We start from the raw sequence: 17,840 nt of genomic DNA, 5'->3' as shown, positions 1-17,840 counted from the left end.
GTAGTGAACCCAGCACTGTTGGGTTGCAGATTAGCTAGCTCCGGTAAAATAATAGTGATATATACGCCACTACACAAAAATAGCATTGGTTGCTGGTTAGATGTACTTTTACACGATAATAATAAAAAATTAAATGTTGACTGGCCCCTAGCCAAGAAACACTGGATCAGACCTTTTCAAAAATATGATGTCTATAGTACATTGAAATCACGTTGTTTAAGTTACGGATGATTAGTCGTTAAAGTAAACATTCGAATCACAATCACAATACGCGTGTTATGTTCGAGTTATTGTAGAGTAGGGAGCTTGTAAGATTTGCGAATGGATATGGGACAAAATCACGAAATTACTGTTCAGTTTTTAGCGGAAGTCCCCTTGCGTCGGTTTTCTTGGAAAACCAAAAAAAGGAAATGCAACAATTGTTGTAACAACGATGAGGTAGGCCTATAAGTTGTTTGAAGCTATCAATGAGTACCATTTCCAATGTAAAGATTGATCTGTTCAATTGTTATCAGCAATTTCTTGAGGTTGATTGTTCGTGTGTGAAATTGTGTGAAATTCATGGACAAAATCATGAATGTTGGGGTGAAAGTTGCCAACAAGCCATCCTTGACAGGGTGAGAAGCATTTGTGCCCATTTATAGAAATGAATGTACATGTTTGTATTAACGCTTGCTGAAGACGTTTAAGAAAACAGTCTTTATGTGTGATTTTTTTTATAGACATTGTACCATCGCATTGGAAAGAGATACCCACCATCAGCCAGCTATAGAAAAATGTTTGTTAAATGGATTATGAATAAAGTAAATCTGTCATATATTTCTAACTTTCTGAAAACTCAATCCTAGTTTGTCATATATGTTTTCAGTGAACTTTTGAACAATAATAACCTATTTGACCTAGACTTTATCTTTTTTTTGCAAGGTTGAATCATTGGGATATACATTGAATGAAGATTTTTATTCTCTTTATGTCAACATGTTGTCTGAAAGTGATGGCAATTATACTCACAAATCTCACTATTTGGTTTGTTTCTCCTTTTGACAAGACAGTACTAACAAAAGTTTGTTTTACTTTACTGTGCCTTTCAGCCAAGTCTAAAACAATATGTTGTAATGCAAGAAACCAAAAGCATGATATCCGGGGGCACCACAGGCCTGGTGTCATGGAAGGTTAGTATTTTATGCATAAGGTAACAAAGAAATTAAAATTTTGATTTTTTTGTTATCTTATTAAAATAGATAAAACTTTTCTATAATTTAGGTGGACAACAGTTGCTTGGTTTTTAGGGTGGCATGCTTCTTACCGAATGGATGATGAGCAACAGAGACATGTTTGATGGTATGTCTTTGATGGAACTGGGTTGTGGCTGTGGTTTTACAGGAATCGTTGCTTTGAAAGCCATGTCTGTAACTCATTATACATTTACTGACTGTCACCAAAGTGTTTTGTCACTTTTGCACAAGAATCTTGACCTAAATCACATTGATCCAGGTACATAATTTGTTTAAACATTTGTTTTTCAAATATTTGATGAGGTTTTTGCTTTTTGTCGAATTATATTATTACAAAACTGTAAGTTAACCAACTTTTACATTTTCATGTAGAAGTATACACAATTAAAGAACTATTTTGGGGTGACACTGAACCTATAAAAAAGAAGCCAGACTACATGCTTGCAGCAGGTGATATTTTCTTTTTGCCAGATTTTCATTTGTCTTGTTTTAAAAATTTTGAGTATTCATTTAGTAAAACAGTGCTGTTTGGTATATTTTTTCGTTTAATATTTTTTTTTTTGAATGTCCTTCCAACAAAGTTCATTATAATATATAAGGTGTCCAGTTTTTATTTATTTTGACATCAAATATCCCCAGGTACACTTCAAGTGCAAAAAGATTTACACTTGTGTGCAATTTTTTGTTTTGGAAAAAAACTGTCACTTGGTGGCTACAAAGAGCTATTGACTTTTAAAGAAATAAAAGGAAAAAAGGCTGAAATGTTTTAGTTTCTAACGCTTCATTCATTTGTGTGTTCTCTTGCAACAGCACAAATTTATACTTACTAAAACAATCTTTATTGGTGTTTGGTACAAGTTAACCGTTAATATGACCTGGTCCAATTATGTTTTACAAAATAGTCGCCTCTTCATTTTGTTTTGAAAATGTGTGAAAAATAATGAAACCAGAAACCTTTGATTTTTCCCCATTGGTTTTCAAATCTTTGTTGTCAGATGTCGTTTTCGACCCCGATCTCATACCTGACCTTGTCACTTCGATCGAGCACCTGATCGAAGAATCTAACCGAAGAAATGCATTCGTTGCTTCCACGGAACGAAACCCAACAACCTACCAGCATTTTCTGCATGAACTAGGTGCGTTGCACAACCCAAAATCCCAAGTATCTTAACACCATTCGCATTGGATTGCACAGTAAAATTTCCATTGTGACGTTATATATTTAGGCGGGCGTTCCTTAAATCATAAAGAGATTGATACGTCACACATTCCGCGTATTTTCTGCTATGATGCAAGCGAACAAATTCATTTACTTCAAATTTGGAAATCAACCACATGACGTGCATCTCAATATGTTTTGTGGTAAGTATGGTTGTTTCAAACAGTGCGTTGTTTTAGGCCGCATATCAGTATTAAATCCCAAAAATGTAGTTTTGAAGGCTATCACCATTAATACCCATACTGAGTGATTTGCTTTTTTGCCAACAACAATTCCTGTGGTCAGTGACCCATGAAGATCTACTGGTACTATTCATAGAGAAAAAAAATTGATTGCAGCTGCATCCGCCAAAACACAGCAAGGAACTGAGGAGCCTCCAGGAGGATCTTTTGTCCAATAGGATAGCAAAAACAGTCCCAGGGGCAACCAAAGCAACTTTCCTGTGACAATTTTTTTTGCCATTGTGTAGAAAAGGGTTAGGGCCAACATTAAATTGCAAATTGGATGAGGTTTTTGTGATTCATTTTTTCGCAAAACTATCTTACATTTTTTTTGCAGCCCATTTAGCTAAAATAATGACTGATCGGGGGCCGAAATGACCCCTAGGGGGTGCTTTAAGCAACTATCTTGCAACTAATTTTCACCTTACTGCGTAACCAAGAGGCGGGCCTAACATAAAATCACAAATTAAGGTATACTTATGTGATTCAATTTTGAGCTACATCCCCTTGAACATTTTGATGGTTTTTCAGCTAAACTTTTTACAGCACCCTGCACCAAACGTCTGACTGACTGAGAAGAGCAAAAAATGCACTAAAACCGCACCAAACACGCTGAAAATCGCCCTGGCTACACCACGTGACTTCTTATTCATTCAACCAGAAAATTGACCCCAATGCATCACCGGTTGCCTCGTGACGAGACTGAGACTCTCTATGACAGGGGAGTACAAGACGGGCAAAACTATTTTAATAGAATTACTGATATGCGGTCTTTAATAGTGAAGCCAGATGCATTTATCAATCAGCATTTACATCACTTCCAATTGTTGTAGTGCGGTGTTTTAGAGCTCCCCGTTTAACAAAATGGAAAGTGTGAGGAAAGATTCGACTTGATTGGACAATCTTGATACGTCCACTCATTTGTTGCCTGAATTATTGCTTCACAATAATGATTTTGCCGAAGTGGCCGATTACGAAATGCAATTTAGTGAAATTTCGGCATTTGTTTTATTAAGTATTTAATCAAACATGTAGAAGCTTATGCGCGGCCTTTCTGCCGAACCAACAGTAATGTGATAGTAGCCGTTATCGGATCAATCTTTGAATTTGGCAACGATATTGGATAAACGTAGTGTTTGCGCTCGCAAAAGTTTACATGAACGTCATAACTGATTGTAATTGGTCGTCTGGTGCTTCTGCTTTTTGTTACATTTGAACTGTCAGTTTAATTGCCTTCTGGCAAATGTGCACAATTTTTGTGGCTCATTTGTCTTCTGCGTGCTGTGTCTCGTAAGCTTATCGTGAAAGCAAGTATGTGAATTTACAGGCCATTTTCATTTATCGCATCAAAACGTGATGGAACTTTGCAGTTAACGAATATGTACGTGTCGTTTCTTTGACAAATAATATGGGGTCACAAATAAAAAAGTGGGCAGTTGTAAACATGCCTTTAACCAAATATGACCACGTACTTTGCTCTTGGCAGGATGAGACGTTCTGTTCTGATTAATCTTGATTTAGGCTTAATAGCCCCGCTCCGGAAGATTCCCAGGATGGTTGCGGCAAGTTTCTTCAGTAAATTAATAAATGTGTACCAGTTTTGTGCTTTCTACTGCTGTATGGTTGCAGAAAAACACCCATACAGATAAAATAAAGGCTTTACCTTTTACGTGTTTCCCAAACCACCATCTACTGACAACTTCCTTGTTGGAAAAACATCCGCTTGCTGCCACTACTCGGTATGCACTCTTTCGGTGTACTTTCTCTGTAAGATTTGGGGCGGGTTTGGGTGATTATAGGCACCTTCAATCTGTCGTACAATTCGGCCATACGAAATAGAATGTTTTTCTCCTAACTTCGTCCGTTTTTTATTGTAGCCTAACATATGCTTTATGCAGCGGCCGGGCCAATAAATATCATCTTTTAGTTTCGCAGACATTGTGTAACGGTTACTGAAACGAGTTTAAATCATTACGAAAAGGTAGGTTAATATTATGCGTTTATTAAGCAATCTTATCGATATTAATACGTTGGCAATGTTGCTTCGAACGCAACATTCAATATTGTCTTTCCGAATTTAATTTCTGAAAGGAAGTCTTAAATTATGTTTACACAAAAGCGTATTGCAAGCCCATTAGACGTTTTGAGCGAACAATGAAATGCAGTTAAACTACATTTTCTTGAATTATTGTAAATGTCAAACTAATAAACTTTGTGCGTGACCACAATGTGAGACCAAATAACGAATATGCAGTCCTACTGAATTCTCACCTATAGACCAATTACGACCACAAGTGTAGTTCACGCAAGGGTTAGACTTGAGGAAACGCTTTGTTTAGGTTGCACGTTAGGGCATTTGAGTGCAGCAACCATACCAAATCACTCAGACACGCAACAAATGCCTATTCACGTGTAATTGTCGAGTGCGTTTCTCCCCATCTTACGTTACAACTGCGATGTACGGTATCACAAGGTGCTTTCTTGATCTGGAACATGTGGTATCTCGTTACCCTTATTGTGGCGAAGTACACAAACTAACTCTCCGCTTCAAAGCATGTAAATGGGAGGCGTATTTCACCTGCCTTTTCATTATGACACAAAAGACCGACGTTAAGCTCTGTCATATACACTGCTTGCTCACGTGCGTTCTTTATCCTTGAACACGGTGCAGTTTAATGTTTCACTTTGTTCTGACAAAAACATGTCAAGTCATCACAGTGTTGAACAATGTATCAGCCATGTGAAAGGTATGTTGAACTGTAAATTGGTTTCAGGTGTTGTGGGCCACAATGTTTATTCTCATTTGTTGTTTACTTCAGCAAGAACACAAGCCCCTTGTCAGATCTGTTGCGTTTCTATCAAACTGGGGTAATGTTTTCCACTTTACTATTGACTGTTAACCAGTTTTTAGTCAGTACTATATTGTTGCTGCCGATGTTAAAAGGCTTTGGCAATCTTCGGCCATCTTCGACGAAAAGGAGCAGTGTCGTTTTAGTAAAAACACGTTTGCAACAATAAGTTATTTCTACAAAAGTGTGAGTGGTTTCTACTGCTGTATGGTCGCAGAAAAACAACCATAAAAATAAAATAAAGGCTTTACCTTTTACGTGTTTCCCAAACCACCATCTACTGACAACTTCCTTGTTGGAAAAACATATCCGCTTGCTGCCACTACTCGGTATGCACTCTTTCGGTGTACTTTCTCTGTAAGATTTGGGGCGGGTGTGGGTGATTATAGGCACCTTCAATCTGTCGTACAATTCGGCCATACGAAATTCAATGTTTTCTCCAAACTTCGTCCGTTTTTTATTGTAGCCTAACATATGCTTTATGCAGCGGCCGGGCCAATAAATATCATCTTTTTGTTTCGCAGACGTTGTGTAACGGTTACTGAAACGAGTTTAAATCATTACGAAAAGGTAGGTTAATATTATGCGTTTATTAAGCAATCTTATCGATATTAATACGTTGGCAATGTTGCTTCGAACGCAACATTCAAAATCGTCTTTCCGAATTTAATTTCTGAAAGGAAGTCTTAAATTATGTTTACACAAAAGCGTATTACAAGCCCATTAGACGTTTTGAGCGAACAATGAAATGCAGTTAAACTACATTTTCTTAAATTTTTGTAAATGTCAAACTAATAAACTTTGTGCGTGACAATAATGTGAGACCAAATAACGAATATGCAGTCCTACTGAATTATCACCTATAGACCAATTACGACCACAAGTGTAGTGCACGCAAGGGTTAGACTTAAGGAAACGCTTTGTTTAGGTGGCACGTTAGGGCATTTGCATGCAGCAACCATACCAAATCACTCAGACATGCAACAAATGCCTATTCACGTGTAATTGTCGTGTGCGTTTCTCCTCATCTTACGCCACAACTGCGATGTACGGTATCACAAGGTACTTTCTTGATCTGGAACATGTGGTATCTCGTTACCCTTATTGTGGCGATGTCACAATCTAACTCTCCGCTTCAAAGCATGTAAATCGGACGCGTCCTTCACCTGCCTTTTCATTATGACGCAAAAGACCGACGTATAAGCTCTGTCACATACACTGTTTTCTGACGTGCGTTCTTTATCCTTGAATAGGGTGCAGTTCAATGTTTCACTTTTCAAGGTAAGATTTTCTTATTATGAGCATAACTTTGTTCTGACAAAAACATGTCAAGTCATCGCAGTGTTGAACAATGTATCAGCCATGTGAAAGGTATGTTGAGTTGTAGTTTGGTTGAGGTGTTGTGGGCCACAATTTTTTTTCTCATGTGTTGTTTACTTCAGCAAGAACACAAGCCCCTTGTCAGATCTGTTGCGTTTCTATCAAACTGGGGTAATGTTTTCCACTTTACTATTGACTGTTAACCAGTTTTAGTCAGTACTATATTGTTGCTGCCGATGTTAAAAGACTTGGCAATCTTCGGCCATCTTCGACGAAAAGGAGCAGTGTCGTTTTAGTAAAAATACGTTTGCAACAATAAGTTATTTCTACAAAAGTGTGAGTGGCTGCGGCCGAGGACCTCTCATAAGGCTTATATGCATATGTCATTCAGTTTGACGCGTTTGATCGAACGGGTTAGTATAGCTCTGTTTGCCGCAAGTATTTCTGTTAAAGCGCCTTGAGGCATTCATCTACAGTTGTTATCTTCTAAATAAGTTGACATCGTACATCCCCTGCATTCATTTAGGCTTCACCATATTATTTTTAAAAAAAGCTTGTCTATATGCCACGGAAGTTTGAACACCGTTTTTGAGCAAATATTCACAATTTAACGTATTGTTCAGCCACTATATTTTGTCAATGTACATTTAGCTGGCATCCAATTTTCGGCCAGTTTCCACTGCAGTAACTGAATGCTCAAATTTTTTTTTCCAGATACCCTGTAGCTATCTCAACCATATATTTTACTCAGCTGCAAACAAATCCCTGTAACTAACTTTTATGCAAAACCTAAGGCTATATGTAGCTGTTGACAAGATTCCATGACAGACAGGATTTAAAAGTGAGTTTGTTACAATATTTAATTATTTTATTGCTATGTGTCACGACTAAACCTCGAAGAAAAATACTCGTGATGTTAACGATACAATGGTTTGAAAATGTCAAGCCATTTTCACCATAAATCCTCTTTTTTCTTTATGATCTTAAACAAAACGCTTCAAACGTTCGGGAGGATATTTAAGAAACCTGTAATGCGCTGTCAAGATCATGTGTTCGCTAGAAATTACTTTAATATGTTATGACAAATATGCCAATTTCAGTTGTACACCCCTTGTTTGCAATTGAGTTATGGAAGTCTCAGGGGGACGGTAGAGGGTAACTCAGTAAAAGAAAATCACGTGGCTTACGTTTTTCTTGGGGTAGCGGGACTTACTATAAAAACTGCGACGCTCTCCTGTCTCACACAGCTACAGGGCCTTTGTCTGTAAAGGCATCTGGGAACGTTGATGGATTTATAGGCGCTTGTTGTCTGAACGCTTTACGTATTCAAAGCTTCAGAACGTGTTTTTCGTAATAGCTTAAGCAGTCAACCTGACATTCAAGATATTTATGCTTTGCAACGTTAGCCCTGATTTTGCTTCTCAGGAAATTTTACTCATGTTTTCGGGTTGTACACGAAATTTCAATGTGAGAACAAAATTTTGATATTTCGAAATAAGGAAAGCACTGGGTCACATAATTATTAAGAAATAACAAAACAACTTAACAAAACTTTCAATTACCAACACGATTTACTGTAGGGAAACAAAGAAATTGAACTTCGAAACAAAGTGTTTGCTATTTTGTCGACTATTCCAACAGTCATAGGTGTGGCATCGATAGGAAATGGAAAATTTTTTGGCATTCCTTGTCTTGGCCGTATGTGTTTCCACGGTGGTTTCTTCTGAATTTCCGGAACAAGGTAAGTGCCAGCTCATGTACAGCCCAGCTGCGGAGGTCGAACAAAATAAAAACTATTTAAAATAGTTCCACAAATAGTGATATCTTTGCGGCAATTGCAGAGAGTGCTTATTTTTGGTTTTCATAAATTTAAATTTCTTCTGTATTAAAGATTCAATAGCCATATCATCCGTCACAATCTTTACAACTTATTAACCAAGCAGCGTCGCACACACATATTCTTTATTCTATTAGGGCATTATTTGATCTAAAAAAGCACATAATTTCGGTCACCTAACTATGTATTGCGATTAGATAAAAGTCAAGTTGAATGGGTTTCGATCTGTGTTTATTAGATCATTTCCAAAACACACCTTAACCCTACATGTAAACATGTAATTGTCCGGTGGGTTTCGGGTGGATTTAGGGCTCTATTGTTATTGCAGAGCTGGATGGCGACCAGTTTGCGAAGAGCGCCATGTTCGAAGCCTTGCAACAAGTCAAACGTGCCCACAAGCGCACCGGCAAGCAATGGGAAAAACCGGTAAATCCTCGGCATGCGATATAGATGTCACCGCGTTATATATTATAAAAAATAATCCCGTTCTGTTTTGCTGCAGGAAACGTGGGACCGGACGGACACACTTTTCCAGTTCTTCAAACGTCCACCGTGCGAGGAGTCGGCCCGGCTTGCCGAAGCTGGAGACGTTTACCAATATGCCCTTGATATCATCCAGGACAAGCTTGACCACATGCACAGACGGTGAGACTGCACTGTGTTTTGTTAAATGTTTTTTTCATAAAAAACACGTAAGTAAGCTTTTCTTTAAGTTCAATATCAGTGGTATTTCAGTTCCATTTCGTAGCGTAAAAGAGATTTTTCACCAACCTTAAAGCCGCGAGATAAATTGCATGTTATCCCCCGAACCACAAAAACGTCATTCAACTGGAACTAAACTCATTCTGTTTTCGGCAGCTCAAAACGACGAGTAAATGCCACCGATTCCCTTTCGGGCGTCACTCTCCAGGCTCTGGCCAAGTTTTCTGGATGTGTCGCAAATCGGAACCCACCAATTTGTCCAAATACTTGTCTTGCCAACAAGTACAGGTAATATATACATTATTACGCTGACATTATCTCTCAAAAATGGCTGCAAGGTTTCACGAAACCTTCTACGCGTTTGCTGCTTACCCTTTGAGGTACAATTGAAAACAATGATATAGTTGCTGTTCTTGCTCTAAGCGGTTTGTGTTTTCTGATTGTATTTTCGTATTACTAAACGTACCGTATCACATATACCTTCATCTGCTACAAGCGTTTGTCAATTTTAATTCAAAAAATGCAGAAATCGAGGCTTGTCTTAATCTGCATTCACAAAATTTCTCCCTTTTTGACAGAACTTACAGTGGAGAGTGCAATAACAGAGCAAACTCACACTGGGGTGCCTCAAACAACCCCTTTGTGCGCTGGATTCCGGCAAAATACGAGAACGAGTTCAGCACTCCGATTGGTTGGAACCCAGAAAGGCAATACAACGGCTTTAGGCTTCCTATTGTGCGAAAGGTGTCGAACGACATAATGCGAACTTCAAATTCAGATGTGACAGGTGCGTTGGTATTATACACGGCTATAAAAAAAGAAAATTAAAAATTTCATTTAATATTTTTTCTAAAAATTTTCTATTCTTCCTGTGTGCGTTTTTATCAAGAAACGGGTATAAAGTCATACAAGGTATTATGTGATGTTACGCTTATTACGTGTTAAACGTTGATGCAGATCAAAATACACGTTATAGAAAAATATAGTGTATCAAAATACACTATATAGTTGACGCCATTTACTGCACCTGAAGAAGCGAGATCAAGCTCGCGAAAGCTGGTGCTATAATAAAGTTATTTACCAGTCAGTCTCTTACAAAATCAGTGCACCAGCAAGCATTATAGGCATAGACCGGAGACGGACACAGCAAATTAAAGAAATTGAACTATATAGAGTCCGATTGGGTTAAATTTATAAAAAGAGAGGTACATGCCAATTCCTCTGTACGAAACGAAATTTTGCGCTTTTACTAAACTCGAACAACGTGTGATCCGTGTGCAAACGCCACCCGCTATAACGATAAAAATCACTACTTAAGTTGTGTAGTTATCAGCGCCATCTTCGTGAGAAGATCTATCCCTAAATGTATAGAAAGGCGTCAAATGCCGAAGTCCCTTGTCGCGACGATTGATCGATTTCGGGAAAACGGGACCTTTGATAAAACCCAAGGTTGTTTGTGCAGGCGATCCCGATTACTCTCATATGCTGGTGGTGTGGGGACAATACATAGACCACGACATCGACTTCACGCCTCAGAGTTTGAGCACGTCCACATTTCAGGGTCTCACAGACTGCAAAGAGACCTGCATGAACCTTTCACCTTGCTACCCAATGCAGGTGCAAATTTCAAGATTTATTTTCTGTGGTGTAAATTGAGAAATTTGTAAAATGTTGGTCAATTGTCGTAAATGTCTGCGAACGCTGAAATAAATTCAATACATTGTTATTCACGAACAAACGTGTATCGTTCGGTGAAAACAAAACGGCCTTTATTGCGAAAATTCCGTGACAACCCATGGGTTGTTGATGAAGTGAAGCGTTTCAGGGGAGTGTCTTACTATATAAAACAATCCCGAAACTGATGTGGTATGAAAACACGTACTGAAATTCCTACAAATGACTCGTGTCTCCAGCAAAAGCTTTGTTGGACAAACGTGTGTCACAGTATGTAATTTTCAATGGAAGCTTGCTTTTACAGTGAAGGTCAATATGTATTATGTTTGTAAAGCATATTGACAAAAGCCTTCTTCTCACAAAAAAGTTTCGACCTAAATCAAATTGACTATTTGACCGGTTTCAAGTCTAGGTATTCTGTCTTTGTAAACATTCATAAATGGTTTTATAGCTCTAATGAATCACCGATCAAAATCGATTCCAAATAATAGAACCTTTATCACACGGCAATTGTTGGGTTAGATTGGAACATCTTGCAACTTCTACAAGTTTTTCTTACGTAACCACTAACCGTAAGTTTGTATCCACTGCGAATAGTGTCTCGACAAGCACACACAATTGCTGCGGATAAATATTTTTCCTCTCCTAGGTACCCGACGATGATCCTCGAATCCAAAACGCTCGATGCATGCCTTTCTTTCGATCAGCAGCGGTTTGTGCAACCGGGGATACGTCCTCCCTCTTTCATCGCCTTCAGCCTCGCGAACAAATCAATGCCGTGACAGCATTCGTAGACGCGAGCACAGTAAGACTATAATTTACAACATTTGCGAATAGGTTATGTTTGCTAAAATTTTGACACTTTTTTACTGTTAAAATCTATTACTTGGCAGTATGAAAGCAATTGCTTCTAGGTCGATATTTCATTTTTTCTCCTAGGTTTATGGAAGTGCCGAGGGTCTTGCCCTTGATTTGCGCAACATGACAGGCGACGACGGTCTTATGAGGGTCAACGAACGATTCACAGACAATGGTACGTTATTTTTTTAGTGTTTTCGCCTGCGTTGAGCCAAGGAAATCCAAGTACGTAAATAGGTTGCGATTGCAGTACCTTGCTGTGCTGCAGTACAGTACAAATAAATGATTGACAATTTGTTGTTTGGTTTGTCCTTACAAAGCCAACTATATTTCGCCACCATAGGTTTCGAAGTGCTTCCATTTAATCCGAGCAACCCATGCGTTCAAGATCCATTTGACGCCACAGGAGAACAAATCCCCTGCTTTCATGCCGGCGATGGAAGGTAATTAAACAAAAATTAACATTGAATATCTTGCTATGGCGCAATTGTTCGATGGAACAACTAAAACACATTTTTCCAGGGTAAGCGAACATTTGACGCTAACGGCTATCCATACCATTTGGGTCCGGGAACACAATAGAATTGCGAGACGCTTGAAAGCGATGAATCCTCACTGGAGCGGGGAAATAATCTACCACGAGACGCGGAAAATCGTGGGCGCTTACCATCAGGTGGTTAACTGGAAGTAAGTCCAAGCCTGACGAATATGGTTTAGAACGCAGTAAACGTATTGACTTGAAAGCGACTTCAAAAATTGAAATATTGGGATCTTCCCAAAACTGCAGATGCAGGCCTAGCGATCACTGCAACTTATTTTGTAATACTAAAAAAAGCAGTAGCTTTTTATTGCAGGATCAGCCTGGCTGATAAATCAGGAATATATATTTCGCCCCATGGGCATCTTCAGTTCCTTCAGTAAACACATTAAAAACGTCTTATTCAAATAGACGTTTTTAATATCATTTAATGTGTTTACTGAAGGAACTGAAGATGCCCATGGGGCGAAATATATATTCCTGATTTATAAGCCAGGCTGATCCTGCAATAAAAAGCTACGCTTTTTTAGTGACTTGAAAGTGTGTTGTTTTTCATCTCTGTAGTATATCAAGTAATTAACGGTTTTTGTTGTTGCATTAATTTGAAATGTGGTTGATCTTTCGTTTAGTTTGTGAGCAAAGTTACACATACGTGGACATGTTTACAATGGTCGTAACTGCTAAACTTTTACGATGTACGATAATTTGCACGGCCCTTATATTTATAGAGAGTATGTACCAAAAATTATCGGACCTGATGGCGTGCGCCAGATGGGAGAATATAACTCCTACAATCAAAACGCAAATCCAACCGTGTCGAATGTCTTTGCCACGGCCGCTTTTCGTTTTGGCCACGCAACTATCTGGCCCGAATTCCGGCGTCTCGACGAAAACTTCAACGATCATCCCGAGTACCCGACCATCCTTCTTCACCGCGCCTTCTTCAATTCTTGGAGATTTGTCAGGGAAGGTGGAGCCGACCCGATTATGAGAGGTATTTGTTTTAGGGCGTCGACAACGAAATGTGATAAACCGCATCGCATTCGTGTAAATGCAATGCGGTTGTAAAAATAGATCAAGCAAACCCAATGTTATTTTTACAAGGCCTAATCGGCCGCGGAGCCAAGCTGATCACTCAGTTCGAGATGATGCACGAGGAATTGCGTGACAAACTCTTCGCCCTACAAAACCAGGTCAATTGACGCGTTTACTGGAAAGATATAATAATATGTTAACAAAAGATTGTCCACTTTAGGTTGCCCTGGACCTCGCTTCACTGAACCTGCAACGGGGAAGGGATCACGGCCTTCCACTGTACAACGACTGGAGAGAGAATTGTAATTTGTCGCGTGCAAACACATTTGACGATTTGGCGAACGAAATACGCAATGAAACTGTCCGACAAAGACTACAACAACTCTATGGACATCCGGGGTGAATTTTAAGCTAAATTTTTTCGTGATGTACAATTTTTATGGGAACACTGACGTCCATAAAGTGATGCCTGTGCAGCGATCTTACCGCCTAACTATAAAAAAAATGTTTCTTCAAATAAACTCTGAAATTTTTTTTAGCAACGTTGACATTTGGTTGGCTGGCTTAGCAGAAGATCTCTTAAACGGTTCGAGGGGTGGGCCGGTTTTCACCTGTCTGATGGCTCGACAGTTCAAAATGCTTCGGGACGGCGACAGGTTTTATTATAAAAACCCTGGCGTCTTTACCATGGGCCAGGTAAATAGACCAATTATTCATTTGTACTTGTGCGTACATACTGTGCTGCTGCAACGTGTACTTTTAATACATTTAAATTGTCAAAAAACGATGTATTACCGAATTTGGTTTCATTTCATGAAATACTCGATTACGTATATGTAGATGAACGCATTAGACCAGATGAGCTTTGCCCGGGCAATCTGCGACAACACTGGTGTCGACCGAGTCCAACCCGACGTCTTCCGGAATGAGGGCGACGGCAATTCATTCACATCCTGCAGTAATATTCCCCAGCTCAATTTGGAAATGTGGAGGGAGTCGCCGGAAGGTGATCCTTTAGCAAATATCGCGTGATGAACTTAGAAATGGGGCGCGGCAAATATCTCAACAGAACTGTGATGTGTTGAGAAATTTCGGTTCCGCTCCTTCAGTTCGTCGTTGATTAGACCAAAATACGCCCCTGTGGTGAAATGTCATGACAAAGCTTCCTTTTCATAAGAAAGTATTGTTTATTTAGTTTCGACTTTGCGCCGTACCAGACAGTTTTAGAGACCGTCTCTTAGGACGGAGCTTCAATATTTTTCCGTGTTTGCATTTCCTTTTCCAGGGAAGGTTTTGTTTGCCTTGTTCGCTTCCTGTGGTACAGTGAACCCACAAACAACAGCGTCAACACGTTGTTGTGCACTCGTATCTACACAGGAAGTAGGGATAAAGGAGTATTCAGACGCTCGTTTGTCAACGCCACATGCGTCATGTGTAATTGTGGTACACAGGTCATATGAGATTCACTGCAAATACAACGCTTATAGTTTATATCACCCGAAAGTGAATTTGACCGAAATATATAACTACAATTTTCTTGCGATGTTTATAACACTGCAGCTACCCCAGCGCCAAGTTGAACTTTGTTTCAGTGTCGAATTGCGGAAGACCGACAGATGTTCGCAACGGGTATTGGAAGAGGTGTGGTGAAAATGGCGTGTCCTACCACTGCAACAGGGGATACACAATCTCCGGAACCGCTGATATTACTTGCAACGGTGGTAGCTTCAGTGCTTCCGCGCCCGAGTGTGTCGGTAAGAAATATGGAATTTGATTCAAATATGTAGTACCACAGTGGTCTTCATGTTTATGTTGTTGCTGAGAAACGCTTTAAAAAATATGCAACTGCTGTCGTAATCGAAGACTGACAAAAAATACAGTGATTTTTTTAAAGCCAAATGAATAAAACCGGTCCCACACAAAACTACACGCAGATGTTAACGAGTGCATGAACGGCAACGGTGGGTGTATGGATGTTTGCGAGAACACCGTTGGAGGTATGATGTGCTCATGCAGAGAGGGAAGAGTCCTTTCCTCAAACGGCAAGTCGTGCTCTCCCACACCCCCTACCGCAGCACCTCCATCAACGACAACAACAACAACAATAGTACGTATTTAGTTGTTTTTATAGCAACTTTGTAAGTTATAGGTCCGTGACCCTCCACCTAAAACGTGCCGTAAAGGTGTTATTCTCGGAATAGTAACATTTTTTAATTTCCGCGAAAATTGCATTTGGATCAAGCACGCGTAACATAACAAAACACAGAATATAATATGTATGTACATCAAGCCACCTAAAAGAGAAAAACGCGAGAAACGCGCGACAAGAACTGTAAAGTGCTTCTTTTTAAGATTCGCCTCATTTGCTATTAGTGCTTGTTTGACCATATCGAAGCAATTCATTTTATTAACAAAGAAAGCATGCGCCGGTCGGTGGTACGACACTAATTTTATTTACTGACAAATGCTTAAGTAATAAATTTAACGCAGGTTACTGGTGATGATATCAACGAAGAAGCCATTATTCTTGGTGTCATACTTGGCGTCGCTCTTCTTGTCCTATTCGTTTTCTTTGCTGTGCTCGTCAAGAAATATTAGTAAGTGCTTATTTATTCTAGGGGAGCGTCAGTCATCTTTTAAGTGTGTTGTGAGGTCTCTTTCCGCGATATCTTTTGTTATCTTTGCACTTGACACGATACGGTGAATCTTGTTTGATTTTTTCTCGAGCCTAGGTGGAGAGTCCCGACGCAACTCATGAATAAAACTAAGGTTGTTTCGCTTTTCGTGAATCCTAAGTCTAAGAAATCTACATTAAGAGTTTAGAAAAACCGTTACTGCATGCATCTGAAGGTGCAGTAAAATTATCTAAAAGTATTCCGGAACTTGAAAGTCTATAAATAATATTCAACGGTAAGTAATTTTCCCATTTCCAAAAGAAGACATCGATAAACAACTTCGACCACATCAGCAGTTACACCAACAATCCGTCGTTGGTTGAATCACACCTCCTATAACCGCCTACAAGCGATAAACACAACATCCGTAGCATCGGATGCGTCGTAATGCAAATTCAATTGCCGTGAAAGAACAAGTGGCGCGTGCAAGAGGGGCGATAAAGCACAACGTTTTCATTTCCCTGTTGTTACGGTGCGGGAGACGTGTTTTGTTGGCTTATCCTTTAATAGATTGTTTTAGATGGGCCAAGTGTTTGTGATTTTGGCGCCACTAATGGATCGCTATCCTAACCCAACCGCCCAAAGAAAGCGATAGGTTTGTTGTTTAGGGCAATTGGACGGAGTTATGCGTCGGACAAACGTGGCAGGGGTAATTTATACTTGAATGCCATTAACTTGGAAAACGCGATATGCCAGTATCCTAAGGTTAAAACCACAGACCACAATTTTGGACAAGTCCTGCCAAATCCTATTATTCTTCCTATCAAGCAGCAATTAGAATTTCTGTCGTTGAAATTTTCGTTGCGCTTTGTGGCACTGCATTACAGTAATCTTAAAAAATAAAATCTTTTTTCATCAACTTTGACCGTTTAACTGGGAAATGTTGGTGACTGTGTGGATCAAATGATACATTAATATGTTTACGTAAGTTATTTAAAAAACATATCCAGCGTCAGCCAAATTACGAATAACTTATTTTCAAATGAACGTATTTTGAAACTTGTTTGCGTCTTTATTATTTTGTGTCACTGTAAACGTTTATTTTCAATCTAGTGTCCTTCATACCAAAGAGAAATACCGTGCCCCGCACTACAAACTGAACGAAAGCACCGTGCATGTCAACAAAGGGGCCGATGACGTCTCCATTCCAAGTGTGAACAAAATGTGACGGAAGATTTTCGCTTAGTTAACTGACCTCGAAATTTCAACGAATCCCGTTCTTCAAACCTTTTTTTCTTTATTCTTCAATTTTATATGCACTTGTACATACTGGCAAGCATGCACCCGTCAAAGCAATGACGAATTTGATTTTGAATGTTTCGACTGTTATGCACGATTTTTTAAAGTACAGTCCTCTGCACCACAATGGCTCACGCATCTCTGAGGTCACCAACCGGTAGATTGTCAGTCAAACTTATTTCAGAATATGACCTTTATATATCGTGATAGTTTGAGGTGGCAACCACATTAAAATGCTACAAGTTCAGCACAGTTCAACTTCAAAGATAATGCAGAGTATTTTGCAATGATTGTCTGCGCCTACGTGAGGTCACGCTGTAAGTTCCACAATTGACGTAGGCTGTTATTGTTTTGCTTGTTGTACAGTTTTACCTTACATTTTCTATAATCAACCGCTTGTCTTCAAATAAATTTGATTGCGTGTGTATATGAGCACAG

The 17,840-nt window shown here is 39.2% G+C and overlaps 2 protein-coding genes across 8 annotated transcripts; both read left to right on the top strand.

The window, feature by feature from the left end:
* The first annotated feature begins 254 nt into the window (after positions 1-254).
* Positions 255-4,153, top strand: LOC145902293 (protein-lysine N-methyltransferase EEF2KMT-like). Of its 7 annotated transcripts, none has more exons than XR_014402594.1 (11): positions 255-438; positions 516-617; positions 723-803; positions 925-1,026; positions 1,092-1,172; positions 1,290-1,494; positions 1,608-1,685; positions 2,231-2,371; positions 2,462-2,597; positions 3,013-3,146; positions 3,207-4,153. XR_014402594.1 is itself a non-coding variant. In XM_082990246.1 (10 exons), the coding sequence occupies exons 1-9, from the start codon at positions 322-324 to the stop codon at positions 2,572-2,574; spliced, it is 1,020 nt and encodes a 339-aa protein (XP_082846372.1). In that variant the 5' UTR covers positions 255-321; the 3' UTR covers positions 2,575-2,597; positions 3,222-4,153. The 7 variants fall into 7 exon arrangements, 2 of the variants coding, with proteins under 2 accessions (XP_082846372.1, XP_082846364.1); XR_014402593.1 differs by having other exon boundaries at positions 2,793-3,146; XR_014402591.1 differs by having other exon boundaries at positions 2,667-3,146.
* Positions 4,154-6,692: 2,539 nt separating this feature from the next.
* Positions 6,693-17,837, top strand: LOC145917857 (eosinophil peroxidase-like). The gene is made up of 21 exons (XM_083003154.1): positions 6,693-6,805; positions 7,559-7,685; positions 8,425-8,585; positions 9,010-9,107; positions 9,184-9,326; positions 9,540-9,671; positions 9,962-10,170; positions 10,846-11,000; positions 11,707-11,862; positions 11,997-12,090; positions 12,259-12,358; positions 12,438-12,602; positions 13,182-13,447; positions 13,558-13,646; positions 13,709-13,887; positions 14,028-14,184; positions 14,329-14,494; positions 15,081-15,242; positions 15,423-15,595; positions 15,979-16,085; positions 17,217-17,837. Exons 3-21 carry the CDS (start codon positions 8,510-8,512, stop codon positions 17,329-17,331), a joined length of 2,742 nt encoding a protein of 913 aa, XP_082859280.1. The 5' UTR covers positions 6,693-6,805; positions 7,559-7,685; positions 8,425-8,509; the 3' UTR covers positions 17,332-17,837.
* The last annotated feature ends 3 nt before the right edge of the window (positions 17,838-17,840 follow it).

Source organism: Ascidia mentula, chromosome 1 (assembly GCF_947561715.1).
Source record: "Ascidia mentula chromosome 1, kaAscMent1.1, whole genome shotgun sequence".
Classification (NCBI taxonomy): domain Eukaryota; kingdom Metazoa; phylum Chordata; class Ascidiacea; order Phlebobranchia; family Ascidiidae; genus Ascidia; species Ascidia mentula.
This window is presented reverse-complemented; position numbering and strand designations above follow the sequence as displayed.